Here is a 23,535-nt window from a genome sequence, read left to right as displayed (position 1 = left end):
AATCAAACCCTTTGTCCTCCTCTGCTGAGTTCTAAATTTCTCCCAGTCCCCAGGTTCGCTGCTATTTCTGGCCAATTTGTATGCCACTTACTTGGCTTTAATACTATCCCTGATTTCCCTTGATAGCCACGGTTGAGCCACCTTTCCTTTTTTATTTTTATGCCAGACAGGAATGTACAATTGTTGTAGTTCATCCATGCGGTCTCTAAATGTCTGCCATTGCCCATCCACAGTCAACCCCTTAAGTATCATTCGCCAATCCATCCCAGCCAATTCACGCCTCATACCTTCAAAGTTAGCCTTCTTTAAGTTCTGGACCATGGTCTCTGAATTAACTGTTTCATTCTCCATCCCAATGCAGAATTCCACCATATTATGGTCACTCTTCCCCAAGGAGCCTCGCACAACAAGATTGCTAATTAATCCTCTCTCATTACATAACACCCAGTCTAAGATGGCCTCCCCCCTAGTTGGTTCCTCGACATATTGGTCTAAAGAGCTTTGGTGTTACTTAAAATTCCACACACCACCAGCCCATCGCCCCCGACACACCACCAGTCCATCGCCCCCCACATACCACCAGCCCATCGCCCCCCACACACCATCAAACCATCGCCCCCCACACACCATCAGCCCATCACCCCCCACACACCATCAGACCATCGCCCTCCACACATCACCAGCCCATCGCTCCCGACACACCACTAGCCCAGCGCCCTCCACACACCATCAGCCCATCGCGACCCACACACCACCAGCCCATCGCTCCCACACACCATCACCCTCCACACACCATCAGACTAACAGGGCATTGACCTCGATAGAGATTAGCTCCAGGTCTCTGGAATGCATCCTCTTAACTCCAAGCCATGAAATGGAAGCTCGGAGGGTCTGGATGAAGGGTGTGACCAGGCAGCTGAGCAAGAAAGTCCCTCCCATTGCACCGCTTAACTCCAGGATATCAAAGCGCCAGAACTGCTGGGAACAATGGCAAAACTCCAAGATCACCAGGAACTGTCTGCTCAAATATTTAAAAAGATAAAAGATAACATCTAAAGAAAATATTTATGGAAATGGTAGGCTACCTCACATCCATTCTGATCTCTCCACAATCCTTCAACAAAAACCAGGCACTAGATTCATTGTCCATTAGAATAGGTCTATTGACAACAAGTGTACTTTGGATAATATACACGCTGCAGTCTGGCACATGGAGGTGCTTTGAGATAGGTCTTCCAGCAGAGTGGAAGGGATGACTACCCTGGCTAGATGGCTGGACCTTAATTTCTCACTGAGAAGGTGTTGACTACAACAAAAGGCTGAGTTGAGGCTCAGGGATCAAAGGTATTTAGTCCTCCTCACAGAACACCACACCAACCCATTTGGAATTAACTACAGTTTTGGTGAAGCACTTTCAGACTCAGCCACACAGGCTGGTTGGCCCAATTCTATTATCCTGGGGTAGGTTGGGCTGTGCTGAGGGCAAGTGCCAAATGAACAAAATGTCTCAATAACATCAAGGGAACGAGGTTGCCCCTATCCTAGAATAAAAACAGAAAATGCTGGAAATACTCAGCAGGCCAGGCAGCATGTGTGGAGAGAGAAACAGTTAACGATTCAGGTCGATGACCCTTCGTCAGATCTGGAAAAAGTTGAGATGTAAAAATGTTTTAAGTAAGTGCAGGGGCAGGGAAGGAAAGAACAAAAGGGAAGGTTTGTGATAGGATGGAAGGCAGGAGAGATTAAAAGACAAAAGGGATGATGGTGCGAGGCAAAAGGAGATGGTAGTGGGACAAGTTAACAAACGATGAGTCTGGATAGGCTGTAAATGGGATTGCAGAATCATCAACAGCTGCCATGTGGAAAAAAATAGAGGGAAATTGTTGAACTCGATGTTGAGTCCAGAAGAAATTGCCTAATCGAAAGATGAGGTGCTGTAATAGGATGAAGACAGAGAGGTCAGAGTGGGAGTGGAGCGGAGAATTAAAGTGACAGGTGACTGGAAGCTCGGGGTCAGGCTTATGAACTGAACGAAGGCGTTCCACAAAGTGGTCACCCAATGTAGAGGAGACCACATCGTGAGCAGCGATTACAGTATACTAAATTGAAAGTAGGACAAGGAAATCGCTGTTTCACTTGGAAGGAGTGTTTGGAGCCCTGGATAGTGGGAAGGGAGGAGGTAAAAGGGCAGGTATTGCACCTCCTGCACTTGCACGGGAAGGTTCCATGGAAAGGGATGTTGAGGGTGATTGAGGAATAGACCAGGATGTCGGGAAGGGAGCAGTCCCTTCGGAATGCTGAAAGGGGAGGGGAGGAGAAGATGTGTTTGATAGTGGGATCACATTGGAATTGCAATTAATGAATATGATATAACGGAAACATGGCTCCAGGATGACCAAGGCTGAGAATTCAACATCCAGGGGTATTCAACACTCAGGAAGGATAGACAGAAAGAAAAAGGAGGTGGGAGAGCGTTGCTGGTTAAAGAAGAAATTAATGCAATAGTAAGGAAGGACATTAGCTTGGATGATGTGGAATCTGTATGGGTGGGGCTGAGGAATACCAAAGGGGCAGAAATCGCTAGTGGGAGTTGTGTACAGACCACCAAACAGTAGTAGAGAGGTTGGGGACAGCATCAAACAAGAAATTAGGGATGCATGCAATAAAGGTACAGCAGTTATCATGGGCGACTTTAATCTACATATAGATTGGACTAACCAAGCTGGTAGCAATACGGTGGAGGAGGATTTCATGGAGTGTATTAGGGATGGTTTTCTGGACCAATATGTCGAGGAACCAACTAGAGGGCTGGCCATCCTAGACTGGGATGTGTAATGAGAAAGGACTAATTAGCAATCTTGTTGTGCGAGGCCCCTTGGGGAAGAGTAATTCAGAGATTAGGGTCCTGAACTTAAGGGAAGGTAACTTTGATGGTATGAGACGTGAATTGGCTAGAATAGGCTGGCAAATGATACTTAAAGGGTTCAAGGTGGATAGGCAATGGAAAATATTTAAAGATCACATGGATGAACTTCAACAATTATACATCCCTGTCTGGAGTAAAGATAAAACAGGGAAGGTGGCTCAACTGTGGCTAACAAGGGAAATTAAAGCTAGTGTTAAATCCAAGGAAGAGGCATATAAATTGGCCAGAAAAAGCAGCAAACCTGAGGATTGGGAGAAATTTAGAATTCAGCAGAGGGGGACAAAGGGTTTAATTACTGAGGGGGAAAATAGAGTATGAGAGGAAGCTTGCTGGGAACATAAAAACTGACTGCCAAAGCTTCTATGGATATGTGAAGAGAAAAAGATTAGTGAAGACAAACCTTGCAGTCAGATTCAAGTGAATTTATAATGGGGAACAAAGAAATGGCAGACAAGTTGTACAAATACTTTGATTCGGTCTTCACGAAGGAAGACACAAATAACCTTCCGGAAGTACTAGGGGACCGAGGGTCTAGTGAGAAGGAGGAACTGAAGGATATCCTTATTAGGCGGGAAATTTTGTTAGGGAAATTGATGGGATTGAAGGCCAATAAATCCCCGGGGCCTGATAGTCTGCATCCCAGAGTACTTAGAGAAGCGGCCCTAGAAATAGTGGATGCATTGGTGATCATTTTCCAACAGTCTATCGACACTGGATCAGTTCCTATGGACTGGAGGGGAGCTAATGTAACACCACTTTTTAAGAAAGGAGGGAGAGAGAAAACGGGTAATTATAGACCGGTTAGCCTAACATCAGTAGTGGGGAAAATGTTGGAATCAATTATTAAAGATGAAATAACAGCACATTTGGAAAGCAGTGACAGGATCGGTCCAAGTCAGCATGGATTTATGAAAGGGAAATCATGCTGGACAAATCTTCTGGAATTTTTTGAAGATGTAACTAGTAGAGTGGACAAGGGAGAACCAGTGGATGTGGTGTATTTGGACTTTCAAAAGGCTTGGTGTGCAAAATTAAAGCACATGGTATTGGGTGTAATGTACTGACATGGATACAGAACTTGTTGGCAGACAGGAAAGAGAGAGTCGGGATAAACGGGTCCTTTTCAGAATGGCAGGCAGTGACTACTGGAGTGCCGCAGGGCTCAGTGCTGGGACCCCAGCTATTTACAATATACATTAATGATTTGGATGAAGGAATTGAGTGCAATATCTCCAAGTTTGCAGATGACATTTGACTGGATGGTGGTCTGAGCTGTGAGGAGGACGCCAAGAGGCTGCAGAGTGACTTGGACAGGTTAGGTGAATGGCAAATGCATGGCATATGTAATATAATGTGGATAAAAGTGAGGTTATCCACTTTAGGGGCAAAAAACACGAGGCAGATTATTATCTGAATGGTGACAGATTAGAAAAAGCGGAGGTGCAACGAGACCTGGGTGTCATGGTACATCAGTCATTGAAAGATGGCATGCAGGTACAGCAGGCGGTGAAGAAGGCAAATGGTATGTTGGCCTGCATAGCTAGGGGATTTGAATATCCCCTAGTAGGGAGGTCTTACTGCAGTTGTACAGTGCCTTGGTGAGGCCTCACCTGGAATATTGTGTTCAGTTTTGGTCTCCTAATCTGAGGAAGGACGTTCTTGCTATTGAGGGAGTGCAGCAAAGGTTCACCAGACTGATTCCCGGATGGCTGGGCTGACATATGAGGAGAGACTGGATCGACTGAGCCTTTATTCACTGGAGTTTAGAAGGATGAGAGGGGATCTCATAGAAACATATAAAATTCTGACGGGACTGGACAGGTTAGATGTAGGAAGAATGTTCCCGACGTTGGGGAAGCCCAGAACCAGGGGACATAGTCTAAGGATAAAGGGTAAGCCATTTAGGATTGAGATGAGGAGAAATTTCTTCACTCAGTGAGTTGTTAACCTGTGGAATTCCCTACCGCAGAGAGTTGTTGATGCCAGTTCATTGGATATATTCAAGAGGGAGTTAGATATGGCCCTTACGGCTAAAAAGGGATCAAGAGCTATGGAGAGAAAGCAGGAAAGGGTCACTGAGGTGAATGATCAGCCATAATCTTATTGAATGGTGGTGCAGGCTTGAAGGGCCGAATGGCCTACTCCTGCACCTATTTTCTATTTTTCTGAGATGGACCATGTGAAGGTGAGGGAAGGGTGGAAATTAGAAGTAAATTGAAAGAAAATTTCCAGTTCAGGGCGAGAGCAGGAAACGGCACCGATAGAGTCATCAATGTACCAGAAAAAGAGGCGACAGAGTGCACCTGGGTAGGACTGGAACAAAGAATGTTCCACATATCCCACGAAAAGGCAGGCATAGTCGGACCATCTCCTTTTGCCTTGCACCATCATCCATTGTTTTTTAATCTCTCCTGCCTTCCACCCGGTCACAGACCTTCTCTTTTGTTCTTCCCTCTCCACCCCTTTCCCTACATTTGCTTAAAAATGTTACATCTTGAACTTTTTCCAGTTCTGATGAAGGGTCATCGATCAGAAACCTTAACTCTGTTTTTCTCTCCAGAGATGCTGCCTGAGCCGCTGAGCATTTCCAGCGTTGTGTGTTTTTATTTCAGATTTCCAGCATCCGCAGTATTTTGCTTTTGTATTAATGCCCCTATCCGAGAATGGAGTCGGGCTTCCATGCCCGATGCAGCTCTATATTTACGAGTAACTGGAGGAAAAGGAATGAGGACGCCTGTGTGATAAGTGAGAATAAGGAGACTTTACATCAAGGAAGGAACCATTACTCAATAGACAGGTCACACACCAATGTGGCTGACTCTTAACTGCCCTCTGAAGCGGCCTAAAGAACCAAAGAACCACAGTTGTACCAAACAGCTAAAAGGAGTTCAAGAGCAAGATCTACCACCACCTTGTCAGGGCAACTAGGGATGCCTGGCTTTGCCAGTGACGCGCACATCCGAGAATACATTTTAAAAAATCAGTCACTGTTACAGGGCTCAGAGATTGTCACAGATCAGTCACTATTACAGAGCTCAGAGATGGTCACAGATCAGTCGCTGTTACAGGGCTTAGAGATTGTCACAGATCAGTCACTATTACAGAGCTCAGAGATTGTCACAGATCAGTCACTATTACAGAGTTCAGAGATTGTCACAGATCAGTCACTATTACAGGGTTCAGAGATTATCACAGATCAGTCAGTTACAGGGCTCAGAGATTGTCACAGATCAGTCACTATTACAGGGTTCAGAGATTATCACAGATCAGTCAGTTACAGAACTCGGAGATTGTCACAGATCAGTCACTGTTACAATGCTCAGAGATTGTCACAGATCAGACACTATGACAGATCGGTCACTATTACAGGGCTCAGAGATTGTCACAGATCAGTCAATATTAGAGCTCAGAGATTGTCACAGATCAGTCACTATTGCGATGCTCAGAGACAATGAATGGCACAGATCAGTCTGGACTCACCACATGAAAATTCAGCCAGTCTGTCCTCAGAGACACCCGATGCTAACAGGAGTTGGTCTTTGAAGTCTGCCACCTAGCAACAAAATCAGAAATACCTTGAGTATTACATGATCTGAAACAGCTTCCCTCTCTCTGCCGTGTTGTGATTAAGATTCACTGCACTGTTGCCTACTTTAGCTCATTCTTTCGCAGCACCTCAATATTGTGCAATTCCTCATCTCTCTCAGCAAACTACGTAGGTATAAGGGGCAAGTTGGCTAAGGTAGATTCGGAATCTATATTAAAAGATGATGGTAGATAAGCAATGGCAAATATTTAAAGAAATAATTTATAATTCGCAACAAATATACATTCCCTTAAGGAATATAAAGCCCACGGAAAAAATGGTCCAACGGTGGCAAACAAGAGAAGTTAAAGATAGTATTAGATTAAAGGAAGAGGCTTATAATGTTGCCAAAAAGAGTAAGCTTGAGGATTTGGAGGATTTTAGAATTCAGCAAAGGAGGACCAAGAAATTGGTAGAGAGAGAAAATAGAATGAGAGTAAATAATAAGAGACATAAAAACGAGATTGTAAACGAGGTATGTAAAAAGGAAGAGATTAGCGAAAGTAAATGTGGGTCCCTTACCGGCAGAGACAGGAAAAATTATAATGGGGAATAAGGAAATTGCAGAGACATTAAACAAATACTTTGTATCTGTCTTCACGGAAGACACAAAAAAAATTCCGGAAATAGTGGGGAACCAAGGGTCTAGTGAGAATGAGGAACTGAAAGAAATTATTATTGGTAAATAAATAATACTGAAGAAATTAATGGGACTTAAAGCCGACAAATCCCCTGGACCTGACTGCCTACATTCTAGGGTTATGAAAGAGTTGGCTGCAGAGATGGCGGATACATTGGTTTGGATCTTCAGAATTCCCTGGACTCTAGAACAGTCCCCACGGATTGGAAGGCAACACATCTCACCGCGCTATTGAAGAAAGCAGGAAGAGAGATAACAGGGAACTATAGACCAGTTAGTCTGACATCAGCACTAGGGAAAATGCTGGAATATATTATTAAGGATGTGGTAACAGGGCACTTAGAAAATCATAATGACTGGGCAGAGTCAACACGGATTTATGAAAGGGAAATCATGCTTGACAAATCTAGCAGAGTTTTTTGAGGTAATAACTAGCAGGGTAGATAAGGGGAACCAGTGGATATAGTATATTTGGATTTTCAGAAAGCATTCGATAAGGTGCCACACAAGAAGTTATTGCACAAAATTAGGGCTCATGGGTTTGGGGGTAATATATTAGCACGGATTGAGGATTGGTTAACGGACAGAAAACAGAGTGGCAATAAACGGGTCATTTTCAGATTGGCAGGCTGTAACTAATGGGGTGTCGCAAGGATTAGTCCTTGTGCTTTAGTTATTTACAATCTGTATCAATGACTTAGATGAGGGGACTGAGTATAATGTATCCAAGTTTGCCGACGATACAAAGCTAGATGGGTAAGTTGTGAGGAGGACGCAAAGGAATATAGACAGGTTAAGTGAGTGGGCAAGGAGGTGGCAGATGGAGTATATGCGGGGAAATGTGTGATTTTATAAAATTTTTTTTTTTTTTTAAAAAGGAAGAATAGAAAAATATTTTTAAATGGCGAGAGATCGTGAAATGTTAGTAGACAGAGGGATCTGGTTGTCCTTGTACACTAACTACATAAAGTTAGCATACAGGTACAGCAAGCAGTTAGGAAAGCAAATGTATGTTAACCTGTATTACAAAAGGATTGTAGTACAAGAGTAAAGACGTCTTACTGCAATTATACAGGGCCTTGGTGAGACCATACCTGGAGTACTGTGTACAGTTTTGGTCTCCTTACCCAAGGAACAATATATTTGCCTTAAAGGAAGTGCAACAAAGATTCACTAGACCGATTCCTTGGATGGGGGATTGTCTTATGAGGAGAGATTGAGTAGAATGGGTTTTTATTTCCTAGGATTTAGAAGAATGAGGTGATCTCATTGAATCATATAAAATTCTTAAGGGGTGTGACAGTGTAGATGCAGGGAGGATGTTTCCCCTGGCTGTGAAGTCCAGAACTAGGGGTGAGTCCCAGAATAAGGGGTTGGCCATTTAGGATTGAGAGGAAGAGAAATTTCTTCATTCAAAGGGTTGTGAATCTTTGGAATTCTCTACCCAGAGAACTGTGGATGCAGTCTTTGACTACATTCAAGACTGAGCTCGATAGATTTTTGGATACTAAGGGAACCAAGTGTGGGAAGGTGGAGTCATGTTCTTCATTGAATGGCAGAGCAGGCACGAAGAGCCAAATGGCCTACTCCTGCTCCTGCTCCTTCACCAGACATCACACACACACACACACACACACTTTCTGGCAGGAAAATCACTGGATATCAACCAGCAGCCGAATGCAGAAAGAATTCCCCACTCCTTAGCCTGGAGTTGCCAGAGGCAGGGATAACTGTACCTACATAGTGAAAATAGTTTGACTCAATTCACACAGATGAAATCTAATGAGAGAAGAGAGAATGAATCAGGGAGTCAGCAGTCTCTCTAACTCGAAGCATGGGTGTGCGGCAACAGGAAGCCTTTACCGGCTGCATTGTGCCTCCAGCGATGACCACTGCGCGACATTCCTTCACTACCTCAGCAAAGTGGACTGCCGGGTTCAGCAGCAGGAACTTCAGGCTACTCTGGGACACCGTACCTGCAGGTCAGACAGAGCAAAGTTTAAACATAACCCCAGCTCAAAACCAAAACTTTACACCCAGGAGTTCAAGACACTGGTTTGTTCCTCCACACCCATCATTTGGTTCTTTTGAAGAATCCCACGTTATTGATTTGGTTTTTCTCTTTCAGATACTGATGGACATGGTGAGCACGGGTCCTGATTTCGATCCGGTTACCCCTGTTGGAAAATAAGTGTCTGGTAGCTGGATGAGAATGGGACTAGTTGGGTGATGAGCCCAACACTCACTGCCTAGCCTCACATGTGAAGAAGGAACAGTTGAGAAAGGTACTGGAGGAAGACCAGTGTCTGTGGAACTATACACCACCCAGCAGGGCTCAATTCATTCAAAAGAAAGACAAACTTACATTTCTATAGCACCTTTTATGACCTCAGGACTTCCAAAAGCTCTTTACAGCCAATGAAATAGGAACATAGGAACAGGAGTAGGCCATTTAGCCCCTCGAGCCTGTTCCCCCATTCCGTGAGATCATGGCTGATCTGCAAGCTAACTCCATATACCCACCTTTGGCCCCTATCTCTTAATACCTTTGGTTAACAAAAAGCTATCAATCTCAGATTTAAAATTAACAATTAATCTCGCACCAATTCACCGTTTGCAGGAGAGTGTTACAAACTTCTACCACCCTTTGTATGTAGAAGTGTTTCCTAATTTCACTTCTGAAAGCTCTGGCTCTAATGTTTCGACTCTGTCCCCTAGTCCAAGACTCCCCAACCACCTGAAAGTGTGTCTCTATCTACCCTATCTGTTCCCCTTAATATCTTGAAAACTTCGATCAGATCACCCCTTAACCTTCTAAATTCTAGGGAATACAACCCTCATTTGTATAATCTCTCCTCGTAATTTAACCCTTGAAGTCTGGATATCATTCTGCTAAACCTAAGCTGCACTCCCTCCAAGGCCAATATACCCTCCCCCTAAGGTGTGGTGCCCAGAACTGCTCAGTGCTCCTGGTGTGGTCTAACCAGGGCTTTGTACAACTGTAGCCTAACTTCTACCCCCTTGTATTCTAGTCCTCTAGATATAATGGCCAGCATTCCATTAGCCTTTTTGATTATTTTCTGTACCTGTTCATGACATTTTAATGATCGATGTATCTGGAACCTCAGGTCTCCTTGGAACCCCACTGTTTCTAGCTTTTCACCATTTAGAAAGGACCCTGTTCTATCCTTTTTAGGTCCAAAGTGGATGACTTCACATTTGCCTACATTGAAATCCATTTGCCATAGTTTTGCCCATTCACTTAATCTATCAATATCCCGGTGTAATTTCATGCTTTCATCTACACTGCTGACAATGCCGCCTATCTTTGTGTCATCGGCAAATTTCGATGTATGGTTTTCTATGCCATCATCCAAGTCGTTAATAAACAGAGTGAATAGTTGAAGCCCCAACACAGATCCCTGGGAGACACCACCAGTCACATCCTGCCAATTTGAGTACCTGTCCATTATCCCGACTGCCTGTCTCCTGTCGCTCAGCCAATTTCCTAGCCAGGCCAATAATGTGCCCTCAATTCCATGGGCTTCTACCTTAATTAACAGGCTCTTAAGTGGGACTTTATCAAATGCCTTCTGGAAGTCCATACAACTCAGATCCATAGATATTCCTCTGTCCACTATTTTAGTCACATCCTCAAAAAATTCAATCAGGTTTGTTAGGCATGACCTGCCTTTCACAAATACAGTACTTTTGAAGTGTAGTCACTGTTGTAATGTAGGAAATGTCACAGTCAATTTGCACACAGAAAGCTCCCACAAACAGCCATGAGATAATCACCAGATAATTGATTTTCGTTTTTGGTTGAGATATAAATGTTGGCCAGGACACTGGGGAGAAGTCTCCCGCTCTTCTTCAAAATAATGCCATGGCATCTTTTACATCCACCTGAGGGGGCAGACAGGGCTTTGGTCCAAAGTCTCATTTGAAAGACGGCATCTCCGACAAGAAGATGTGGCAAGAAAACTGGCAAGTGTGCAACAGAAAGTGCCATTCAACTCCTCAAACCCAGACTTTCCGCATACCAGTGTGCACAATCTCCCCAGTTGCGGATTTTGCCAAATCCATGAACTCCATGAAAGTGCATATAAATCCTCCAAACCCTGAGAATGATAATGCGCATTAACAGAAAAATATAACCACATCTTTCTGGGACTCACAGGAAAGAAAGCACCTGCCCTTCATTCAGGAACCGTAGGCCCTTAGGGTGGCCAGCAGTAGCAAGACAACATAACTCAGGATTAGGGAACGCCAGCTGAGGTTTTAAAAGCTTGCAGATTGTAGGAGGAAGTGAAGAGAGGAGTTGCAGGCTTTTGAGGTACTGGGAAAGGAAGAGGCAGAGAAAGAGAATCTTTTAACCAAGTGGGGAGCAGGGAGGAAACATTAGGTAGAATGTTTGGAACCAAGAAGGAACAAGGGCAGAAAGTTCAGAGAAGCAAGGATTATTGTAGCACTAATGCAAGGTAGATAGAGATAAAGAGAGGGGTAGATAGAGATAAAGAGAGATAAAGATAGAGATATAAAGAGAGGGGTAGAGATAGCTAGATAAAGAGGTGCAGGCTCAAAGGGCCGAATGGCCTACTCCTGCACCTATTTTCTATTCTATATAGATAGAGAGGAGGAAGAAGAAAAGATTACGATAGAGAGAGGGATTGGAGTAGGAAAGGGATCATCTATCGCATGACAGTTTTTCCTGTATCCCACCCAGGGGTGTGAGAGATGTTAGAGGAGCTTTCCCAGATACAGCAGTAGTACTGAAGACTTGGATGAGCTTGGGCTTTATACAGAGTTAAGAGCTACTGACATGGAAAAAGCATTTGGCACAAACAGGGAAGTTCTTGGAAGCAGCTTTAGCAATGGAGATGTGATTACAGACCAGAGGGGATAGTGAGATCGAGAGTACCAACAAACAAAGAACACAGGTTAAAGGTAAGGGGTCACTTGGACTTGGAGATATGAAGAAATTGTTCGCACAGAAGGGCTGATAGAAGTATTTTCACTCCTTATCCAAGGGCATGGAGCTGATCAAGATGTAATCGTTGAGTAACCGCACTGCAAGAGGAATGGAAGATAGAAACGGTGCGTAATCTCAAGGGAGGCTAGACTGCAGAATGAAATCATCAGTAAAATGATAGGATTGGACCACAAGTGAAGAGATCACTGATATGAAGGTGAAACAGGGTGGGCAAGACAGTAGTGCCCTGGGAGATACCAATTTGGTGGAGGGAGAGTCAGAGGATGAGCTATGAACATCCAGCAGGGGTGCAGTGATTTGAGCAGAAGGTAACTGAACAGCAAAGAGTGAAAAACGTGATTGTGTCTCCACTCCCCATGAAAATAAACTGAATTACTGGAAGATCAAGAACTTTTACATGTCTTGCACACTAATTCCCACCTTGTCTCTGAACGACCACTCGTCCATCCTTGTTAGTATTCGTCAGGGCAAAGAGAAAGCCCTCAATATGCATCATCGGTGACGCCATGACAGGTTGCTCCTTCTCTAGAGCCTCGCCCTGGTCATGGGGTGTAACTGCAAAATAAGTAAAGAAAATTGTTAAAAACAAACAGGAACTTCAGCACCTTGGTCCATCCACCAGAAATGGGTAGATATAAACTCCATAAACGAATTGAAATATCTTACCGTACTCAAGATAAATCCTAACCATCATTTTTGCCTCTCCCATCCCTATTTTATTTTTGCTCTTCACCCGGCCAATCGATCTTTTCCTCCAGTTGCTCTGCTACTATTCTGAAGGTGCTGAATGGCGTTCTCTTCCGCAGGCCCATGGCACTGACCACAAACATGGCCGAGTGGCTATTTTGTGTGTGGGTGTGAACAGTGAGGATCACAGACTGACCCTGGTGGAGGCAGTTCGTTCTCACCCAAATCCACACATGTACACTTCATCCCAGGGATACTGATACAAGTAATGTAATGTAGTCCATACAAAGCAGAACAGCTTGTAAACAGCTCCTTTAATGTAGGAAAATGTCCCAAGGCGCATCAGAGGCGCAATTAGACACAAAGACAAAGGAGGATCTATTACGACAGGTGACTAGAGGCTTGGTTAAAGAGGTAGGTGTCAAGGAGGGATGGAATTCAGAGCTTCGTGCCGAGGCAGCTGAAGGCAGGGCCACCAATGGTGAGGTGAAGAGAATGGGGGATGCAGAGAGGGCAGAGTTGGAGGAACACAGAGATCTCGAAGGGTTGTAGGGCTGGAGGAGGTTACAGAGATAGGGAGGGACAAGGCCATGGAACGATTTTGTCTTGCAACACTGTTGTAAAGCGCCTTTGGACGTTTTATTACGTTAAAGGCGCTATATAAATAAAAGTTACTATTATTATTTTGAAAATAAGGACGAGATTTTTTTTTTTTTTTTTTTAAATTGAGGCATTACCGGACCAGGAATCACTGTAGGTCAGCAAAAACAGGTATTGGGTAAACGGGACTTAGTGTGAGCTAGGATATGGGCAGCAGAGTTTTGGATGAGCTGAAGTTTATGGAGGCTGAAAGATGGGAGGCTGAGAGTCTGGAGGTAACAAAGGCACGGATGTGGGTTTCAGCAGCAGATGGGCTAAGCCTGGGGCAGAGACGGGCAATTTTACAGTGGTGGAAGCAAGCCGACTTGGTAATGGACAGGATGAGAGGTTGGAAGCTCAGCTCAAGTGAAATAAGATGCCAAGGTTGTAAACAGTCTTGTTCTGCCTGAGACAGTGGCCAGGGAGGGGGATGGAATCAGTGAGTGGGGAAGCAAGTTTGTGGCAGAGGCCGAAGACAATAGTGCTTCATGTGGTCCAACCAGATTTGGCGATGAATGGCTAAACCAATTGTTTGCCATAAACGATCAAGTCAACGTCCCTTGGACATCAGGGAGCATAGATGTGGGCCGGACAAGGGGGAGGGAGAGAGAGAGAAAGAGAGAGAGAGAGAGAGAGAGAGAGAGAGAGAGAGAGAGAGAGAGAGAGAGAGAGAGAGAGAGAGAGAGCGCGCGCAATGGTTCTAATGGGGACTAGGCATCAAAGGTGGAGGTGAGGGTGTGATTGAGCAGGTCGATAGCTGCAGAAATGTGGTGGTGAATGGAGGGCCAAAGACTGGACAGTTGGGAGCTTGGAAGTGCCATTATGTGACTTGGGGGAAAGTTTTTTCCAGGGGCAGACGGATATGAGTGGAGTTTATATGGAGGGAGACATTAAGGGAGGACAGGAGGGCAGTGAGCCCAGGGGAGAGAGGGCCTGATGAGTTGAGATCAAGGTAGAAATCGGGATGAGAAGTCGCTCGCTGAAGGAGGAAAGCAGTGAGGATATCTCAGTGAGAAACCTGGTGTGGGGCTTGGTTGGCCTATAAAAACAAGGATTTTAGAGAGAGGGAAGAGGGGTTGAGGTGCTTCAAAAGAGGATAAGATGCTAAAGGAGTCAGGGGACAGACCTAGGTGTGATTTGGTGATAAGGGCCACACCATTACTGTGACGATGTGAGCGGTGCAAGTGGCAGAAGGTATAACCAGATGGGGAAGCCTCAGCAAGGGGCAAGGTGTCACCACCCAAGTTTCCATCAAGGCCATGCAATCATGCACAGGAAGGTCATAGATGGCAATGGCCTTATTTGTAAGTGAACAGACATTATGGAGGCATATAATGTTGGTGTTATGTGATCTTATCCTGACTGAACTGGACAATATGATCCACTTTCTAATTACCACGAGTTCATTCGCAAAAGCAGCCACTGGTAAATTATGAATTAATGGCATCCAATCAAATTTCATTTACAAACACCCAACTCGTTCCCTTTGACTACTATGTCCTGTAAAGCAACAAGCTACCTACTTAAGTCTCCTGTGGACTTGAACCGATAGTGCATGGTATAGCCAGGTAACTACTGCCCAGCAGCACTCCGATATTAAAAATATCGGCAGCGATCACAAAGCTCAATGGAGAACATCCCCAGGAGTGAACCAGCTTCGAGACTGGAGCTAGATTACAGGTTGGTTCAGCCACAGCTCACTGTAAGAAAACACCCACAAAATCATAACCAAGCACTTCCAGGTTACACACTGACCTTGTCCACTGGATTTCTCATTGATCGTCTGAAGAAAATTCTCAAGACCTGCTGTCTTGGATACTTTCTGATTCTGCATGTCATTTGGTTTTGAGGCTGAAACCTGATACTTCTCCACAAACCCAAAAAGCTGAGGAATGAAGGGAGCCAGTAAAATATCTGCGGTACAAACAATGTCGTACACAACCAATTACTGGAAATAAAGCAACAAGATTGGTATTTAAATAAACACTCGATCACCTCTCACAACCATCTCAAAGCTTTTCATATACAGGGCTACATTTAACGATCCTGCAATCAAAGGTTCAGAAAACTAGCAGTGCAATGCTGTGGCTCCGTCTGTAATCTGTACTCTCAGTACACCAGACCAAACGTCTCCTAATTTTCCCCACTGCCCTAGCCCTGAACTCGCAGCTTTCTCTGGATTCTATCTCATCTCCTGTTGTGCTCTCTCTCCAAGCTCACCTTGTCGAGGAGACCCATCTCCTGCTCCCTTGACCCAATTCCCACCAAACTGCTGACCACCCAGCTTCCCTTCCTGGCCCCTACGTTAGCTGATGTTAATGGTTCCCTCTTCTCAGGTACTGTCCCCTTCCCCTTCAAATCAGCTGTCATTACCCCACTCATCAAAAAAGCCCACCCTTGACCCTTCTGTCCTTGCAAACTACCGCCCCATCTCCAACTTCCCTTTACCCTCCAAAAGTTCTTGAGCCCGCTGTCGTCTCCTAAATCCGTGCCCATCTGTCCCGCAATTCTAATGTTTGAATCCCTCCAACTGGGTTTCTGCCCCCGCCAGTACTGAAACGACCCTTTTCAAATTCAAATGACATTCTATGTGACGGTGGTAAACTATCTCTATTCACGCTTCTTGACCTGTCTGTGGCCTTCAATACAATGACACCATCCTCCTCCAACGCCTCTCCTCGGTTGTCCAGCTGGGTGGAACTGCCATTGCATGGTTCCATTCTCAGTCAGAGAATCACCTGCAATGGCTTCTCTTCCCACTCCCGCACCATTACTTCTGGAGTCCCCCAAGCTGCTTTCCCTCGGCGACATCAGTGAAAACACAATGTCCAGTGTACATGTGGAACGTACGACATGGAGCTCCATCTCACCACCACCTCTCTTAACCCCTCCATTGTCTCGGATTGGTCACTCTGCTTGTCGGACATCCAGTACTGGACAAGCAGAAATTTACTCCAACTAAATACTGGGAGGACTGAGATCGTAGTCCGTACCCTGGCCACAGTTTCCATCCCTCTCCCAGTCTGACGTTGAGCCAAACCATTCGCGACCTTGCTGTTGTGCTTGATCCCAAGATGAGCTTCTGACCATATATCCGCTCCATCACCAAGACTGCCTACTGCCACTCTCCATTACATTGCCCGACTCCGACCCTGCCTCAGCTCATCTGCTGCTGAAACCCTCATCCAGACCTTTGTTTCCTCTAGACTTGACTATTCCAATGCTCTCCTGACCGGCCTCCCCGCTTTCACCCGACAAACTTGTGCACATCCAAAACTCTGCTGCCCAAATCTTAACTCGCATCAAGTCCCATTCACCCAATACCCCTGCGCGTGCTGACCTGCACTGAATTTCGGTCCGACAACACCTCAATAATTAAATTCTCATGCCTCGCCCCACACCATCTCTGTAACCTCCTCCAGCCTTACAAGCTTTTGAGATCTCTGCGCTTCTCCAATTCAGGCATCCTGAGCATTACTGATTTTAATCGCTCCACCATTGGCGGCCGTGCTTTCAGATGCTTTGACACCAATCTCGGGAATTCTCTCCCTAAATCTCTCCGCATCTCTCTCCTCCTTTAAGATGGTAAGCTTTTGGTCTGTCCTAATATCCCTTTCTGTGGCTCGGCGTCAACCCATTTTTATTGATAACGCTCTTGATGTGTGCCTTGGGAGGTTTTGCTGCGTTAAAGGCACTATATAAAAGCACATTGTTGTTAGTTCCTGCTGAATTGACCGTAGTGATTTTTGAAGTTCATGTTATTTAGGGAAAGGTCAGTGATTTTGTACACTGGCACAGTAGTTAAATAAAGATCAAAACTCCCTATGCACAGTCCCATCAAACACTCCAAGGGCAGGTACACCACGGGGTTAAATACAGAGTAAAGCTCCCTCTACACTGTCCCATCAAACACTCCAAGGGCAGGTACAGCACAGGGTTAGATACAGAGTAAAGCTCCCTCTACACTGTCCCATCAAACACTCCCAGGGCAGGTACAGCACAAGTTAGATACAGTGTAAAGCTCCCTCTTCACTGTCCCATCAAACACTCCCAGGGCAAGTATACAACAGCTCAAATGAAAGTAAAACACCTATTTCAACTCAAACAATGCACCTCAGCCTTAACCTCAACATGTTACCCCACAGCACCAGTGTAATATTTATCCCCATGTTCGGGACCTGGACGGGCTCGGAGTGAGATTACCAACGTTGTGCCAGTTTACGAGCCTTTTTATGCAGTGGCCCTATCCCACCAGGACGAGTTGACACCGCTTCCTTACATCCACCAGCTGAGATGAGCTAATCTAGCCCAGGGAGAAAGGCAGACATTCTAAGGCAGCATGCATGCCATGCAGTTCTGCTCAGACCACAGCAGGACTTGCGAGGTGTGAAAATGTGCACTTCCGACTTTAACTGTGGCCATCAAAAGGCACTCACCTTTCTACTGAGCATGCTCTTCACATAATAACGCTGCACCTGTTTAAAAAAAGACAGTAAACTGAATACACACAGCTACAGCACATCAGTGATACAGAAACAAGAGGTAGCGAATGATCCGCAGTTAGTGGAAATGCTGCGAACTCAGATGCAACCCGAGCCACCGTTAGAACTCATCTGATTGTCACTGGACAAACTTTTCTCCCCTTCCTCACCTGAAGGCCGTGCCTTCTGTTGCCTCGGCCCCAAGCTCTGGAATTCCCTGCCTAAACACCTCTATCTCTCTTTCTGCATTTTACTACGTTAAAGGCGCTATATAAATAAAAGTTGTTGTTGATGTCAAGACGCTCCTTAAAACCTACCTCTTTGACCAAGGTTTTGGTCACCTGCCCTAATAGCTCCTTATGTGGCTCGGTGTCAAATCTTTTGTCTTATAATACTCCTGTGAAGCACCTTGGGATATATAAATACAAGTGGTTGCTGTTGAAGGGGCTGATATCTTAGAATCATAGAATCTTACAGCACAGGAGGCCATTCGGCAAATCGTGCCTGCCGACTCTTTGGTAGAGCTATCCAATTAGTCCCGCTCCCCTGCTCCTTCCCTAAAGCCCTGCAATTTTCTCCTGTTCAAGTATATATCCAATTCCCTTTTGAAAGGTATTGTTGAATATGCTTCCACCACTCTTTTAGGCAATGCATTCCAGATCATAACAACTCGCTGCAGAAAAAAAATTCTCCTCTCCTCTCCTCTCCTCTCCTCTCCTCTCCTCTCCTCTCCTCTCCTCTCCTCTCCTCTCTGGCTGTCTTGCTGGGTTACGGATCCATAGAGTCCGCAGTAGCACCTCACATAGATGGCTCCTGTTGTGAGCCTCAGTAATAAGTGTCAGCTGGTTGCTTGGCCGTAGGAAGCACAAGATCCAAGCCCAATCCTGTCATCACCCGACATCTCCATGCATGCAGGTTCCAGCACAAATGACACTACTATAAATCTGCCACGGGGGGGGGGGGCGGAAGGGGGGTGAAGGGGTAAGAGATGTGTGGGCGAAGGACTAAACAAAGCCCCTCACTACACTGCACACAAACATGACTTACTTTGAATAGGTTGATGTTGTCGAACTGTGCACGGAAGAGGAAATCGTTGATGGACTGTAGCTCAGTGCCTTCAGAAAGTCGAGAGCAAAGCAGAATGAGATTTGAAGTCAAAATGTATTTATTAAACCAAAACCAAAGTAATCATATAGATTGCAGTAATTGTACAGACCTCAAAATACCACTGCTAAGTTGCCTGCTCTGATAGCAAACCCGAGTTCCACTCCGAGCAAACCAAAACTGTACCTCAACTCCATTTACCTGCCTTTGCAACGTATCCCTTGAAACCCTTACCTAATAAAAATCTCTTAACCTCAGTCTTGAAAGCTCCAATTGACCCCCAGCATACACAGCGTTTTGGGGGAGCGAGTTCCAGATTGCCACCACTTGTGTGAAAGAAAGATTCCTCCTAAATGGTCCAGCTCTAATTTTAAAATTATATCCCCACCAGAGTAAATAATTTCTCTCTATCTACACTACAGAATCATAGTACAGCACAGGAGGCCGCTATTCGGCCCATCGAGTCTGTGCCAGCTTTCGAAGAGCAACCCAGTCGGTCCCCCTCCCCCGCTCTTTCCCCATATCCCGGCAATATTTTCACCTTCAAGTATTTATCCAATTCCCTTTCGAAGGCTACTATTGACTCTGTATCCACCACCCTATCAGGCAGATTCCAAATCCTAACCACTCGTTGTGTAAAAAAAGGTTTTCCTCATGTTGCCTCTGGTGCTTTTGCCGATCACCTTAAATCTGTGTCCTCTCGTTGGCGACCCTTCAGCCATTGGAAACAGTTTCTTTTTATTTACTCTATCTAAATCCTTCAGGATTTTAAACATCTTTATCAAATCATCTTTTAGCCTTCTCTGCTCCAAGGGGAACAATCCCAGCTTCTCCAGTCTATCCACAGAACTGTAATCCCTCATTTCTGGAATCATTCCAGTAAATCTCTTCTTCTTTAATATTTTAAACACCTCGATTAGATCACCCCTCAACCTTAAGAACATAAGAAATAGGAGCAGGAGTTGGCCATTTGGCTCCTCGAGTCTGCTCCACCATTTAATAAGATCATGGCTGATCTGATCATGGGTTCAGCTCCATTTCCCTGCCCGCTCCCCATAACCCTTATCGCTCAAAAATCTGTCTATCTCCGCCCTAAATATATTCAATGACCCAACCTCCACAGCTGTTGGAGCAGAGAATTCCATAGATTTACAACCCCCGAGAAGAAATTTCTCAGTTTTAAATGGGCGGCCCCTTATTTTAAGACTATGTCCCCTAGTTTTAGATTCCCCTATGAGTGGAAATATCCTCTCTGCATCCACCTTAACGAGCCCCCTCATTATCTTATATGTTTCGATAAGATCACCTCTCATTCTTCTGAACTCCAATGTATATAGGCCCAACCTACCTTCATATGTCAAACCCCTCATCTCCGGAATCAACCAAGTGAACCTTCTCTGAACAGCCTCCAATGCAAGTATATCCTTCCTTAAATACAGAGACCAAAACTGTACGCAGTACTCCAGGTGTGGTCTCACCAATACCCTGTACAGTTGTAGCAGGACTTCTCTGCTTTTACACTCCATGCCCCTTGCAATAAAGGCCAACATTCCATTTGCCTTCCTGATTACTTGCTGTACCTGCATGCTAACTTTTTTGTGTTTCATGCATAAGTACCTTCAGGTCTCTGTACTGCAGCACTTTGCAATTTTTCGCCATTTAATTATAATTTGCTTCTCTATTGTTTTCTGCCAAAGTGGATAACCTCACATTTTCCCACATTATACTCCATCTGCCAAATTTTTGCCCACTCACTTAGCCTGTTTATATCCCTTTGCAGATTTTTTGTATCCTCCTCACACATTGCTTTCCCACCCATCTTTGTTTCATCAGAAAACTTGGCTACATTGCACTCGATCCCTTCATCCAAGTTATTAATATAGATTGTAAATAGTTGAGGACCCAGCACCGATCCCTGCGGCACCCCACTAGTTACTGTTTGCCAACCGGAAAAGGACCCATTTATCCCGACTCTCTGTTTTCTGTTTGTTAGCCAATCCTCTATCCATGCTAATATATTACCTCCAACCCCGTGAGCTTTTATCTTGAGCAGTAACCTTTTATGTGGCACCTTATCAAATGCCTTCTGAAAATCCAAGTACACCATATCCACTGGTTCCCCCTTATCCACCCCGCTCGTTACATCCTCAAAGAACTCCAGCAAACTTGTCAAACATGATTTCCTTTTCATAAAACCATGCTGACTCTGCTTGATTGTATTATACTTTCCCAAATGTCCTACTACTGCTTTCTTAATAATGGACTCCACCATTTTTCCAATGACAGATGTTAGGCTAACTGGTCTATAGTTTCCTGCTTTTTGTCTGCCTCCTTTTTTAAATATGGGCATTACATTTGTGGTTTTACAATCCACTGGGACCACCCCAGATTCCAGGGAATTTTGGTAGATTTACAACCAATGCATCCACTATCTCTGCAGCCACTTATTTTAAGACCCTATGATGTAAGCCATTAGGTCCGGGGGACTTGTCCGTCTTTAGTCCCATTATTTTACCAAGTACTACTTCTTTAGTGAAAGTGATTGTATTAAGTTCCTCCCTCCCTATAGCCCCTTGATTATTCACTATTGGGATGTTTTTATTGTCTTCTACCTTCTAACCTCAAAGTAATACAAGCCAAGTTTATAACTGAACCCTTTCAGCCCTGGTATCATTCCCCCCTCCAAGGCCAATATAACCTTCCTGAGGTGTGGTGTCCAGATCTGAATGCAGCACTCCAGATCTGATCTGATCTGATTAAGGTTCTGTACAAGCCCAAAGCTACATCCCAAATGAGCAATTGGCCAGCAGCAGTGATCTGCCTTAAACAAAGAACACTTACCCCACCCAAACGGGCCACCAGTCACGCAGAGCTCCACATCCTCGCCAATGAGACAATGGATTACCTCAATCCTCCAACACACATTGCTCCCAGTACCAAGTAATGCCAAGTAATGCCAGAACATCCTCCACTTACAAGTATGCCAGATAGTAAAAACGCACAATGGCTTCACTGAAGATATATCAGAGAGTACATGCTTGAAAATCTCCCGAGAAAGGCCTTCCTTACATCATTTCATTGGCTTCCACATCTATCAAAACACCACTGGGACCCACGTGACTGAAGGGAGGACAGCCTTTTTAACATGTTCAAAGTAAGCAGCTTACAATACTCCAAAGTGTTGAAGAGCTTAGTCACCTACCTCCCTGAAAAATCTTCTGCGTGTTAGGATTTTGTCCAACTTTTCCTGGTTAATCATAAAATAAGAGTGAATAAAAAGTTCAAACACACAAAGAAAGCACGAACGATAAAAAGACTACAAAGGCAGGAACCTGATGTTCCAGCAGGAGGAGACATGGGGTCCCGGTGTGGGGGGGGGGGGGGGGGGGGGGGGAAAGAGGGGTCAGGCATGGGGTCCCAGCGGGAGGAGGCACGGTGCGGGGTTCAATCCAGGCTGATGGGGTGAAGTTCTCCACTCCCTGCTGGCTGGAAGGACTCCAGCAGTGAACTGAGTTTGGACAGTCTCTATCCACTTCCTAGAGGTCACAGGCTAACAGGTCTTAACTGTCTTGAATTAGGCACTAACTGGCCTAGGATCCCTGGAGTGGGAAACAGTGCAGGAGGGAGCAGTTTTTGGAGATAGGGACTAAGGCTCATTCTTGGGGCAAGGTAGAGGGAGCTTTACTCTGTATCTAACCCATGCTATACCTGCCATGGGAGTGTTTGATGGGACAAGAGTAGAGGGAGCTTTACTCTGTATCTAACCCCGTGCTGTACCTGCCCTGCGTGTGTTTGATGGGACAAGAGTAGAGGGAGCTTTGTACTGTGTCTAAGTGTACTGTATCTACCCTGGGACTCCTGAATAATCACCCTGGATGTTCCATTCTCCAGCACCCCAACATCCCTCACACTGATGAGCGTAAGTTTGACAGGAAAAAAAGTTAAACTGAAGGAAAGCACAAATGACAACAGCTCACCTCCTAAAACCTGGAGTAGATTAACGAGGATGTAAAGGATTTGTTTGATGTACATCATGTTTTTTGCTTTCAGTCTGCTCCTGTGCATCAAGAAAAACATCTGTTGTCAGAACCATGACAGCAACTCACATCAGGTACAAGGACTAATTTCATTAGATACAGCAGGATCTTGATTGATAACATCATACACATTGTGTGAAAGTGACATTCACTGTGAATTGGCTGAATGGGGTAAATACACGTTAGGTAGTGGTCTTGGTGTTTGGGATAGAATACTGAATGGACTGATCCAGGCATGAATGCTGGGTCCCTATTGCCTCTAAAGACAAATACAGAAAACCAACGCAAACTGGACACTAAATTTGGGGAGAGGAACAGGTGTCAAGATATCATAGAAATTTACAGCACGGAAGGAGGCCATTCGGCCCATTGTGTCCGTGCCAGCCGACCAAGAGCTATCCAGCCTAATCCCACTTTCCAGCTCTTGGTCCGTAGCCCTGTA

General features: G+C 45.0%; 1 protein-coding gene across 3 annotated transcripts in view; it reads right to left on the bottom strand.

Annotated features, from left to right (window-relative positions):
* The window catches only part of ddx11 (DEAD/H (Asp-Glu-Ala-Asp/His) box helicase 11), an 82,590-nt gene that overhangs the window by 29,961 nt on the left and 29,094 nt on the right, over window positions 1–23,535 (bottom strand). For all 3 annotated transcript variants that reach the window (XM_070900706.1, XM_070900708.1, XM_070900707.1), the window contains exons 12-19: window positions 23,034–23,113; window positions 22,259–22,303; window positions 19,000–19,067; window positions 17,908–17,946; window positions 15,227–15,356; window positions 12,566–12,700; window positions 9,016–9,128; window positions 6,407–6,479 (exon numbers count right to left, since the gene is read on the bottom strand). In XM_070900706.1, coding sequence (XP_070756807.1) covers window positions 6,407–6,479; window positions 9,016–9,128; window positions 12,566–12,700; window positions 15,227–15,356; window positions 17,908–17,946; window positions 19,000–19,067; window positions 22,259–22,303; window positions 23,034–23,113 — 683 coding nt within the window. The remainder of the gene's footprint in view (window positions 1–6,406; window positions 6,480–9,015; window positions 9,129–12,565; window positions 12,701–15,226; window positions 15,357–17,907; window positions 17,947–18,999; window positions 19,068–22,258; window positions 22,304–23,033; window positions 23,114–23,535) is intronic.

This window comes from Pristiophorus japonicus, chromosome 15 (genome assembly GCF_044704955.1).
Source record: "Pristiophorus japonicus isolate sPriJap1 chromosome 15, sPriJap1.hap1, whole genome shotgun sequence".
Classification (NCBI taxonomy): domain Eukaryota; kingdom Metazoa; phylum Chordata; class Chondrichthyes; family Pristiophoridae; genus Pristiophorus; species Pristiophorus japonicus.
Note: the sequence above shows the minus strand (reverse complement) of the source record. Positions and strands in the feature narration are given on the sequence as shown.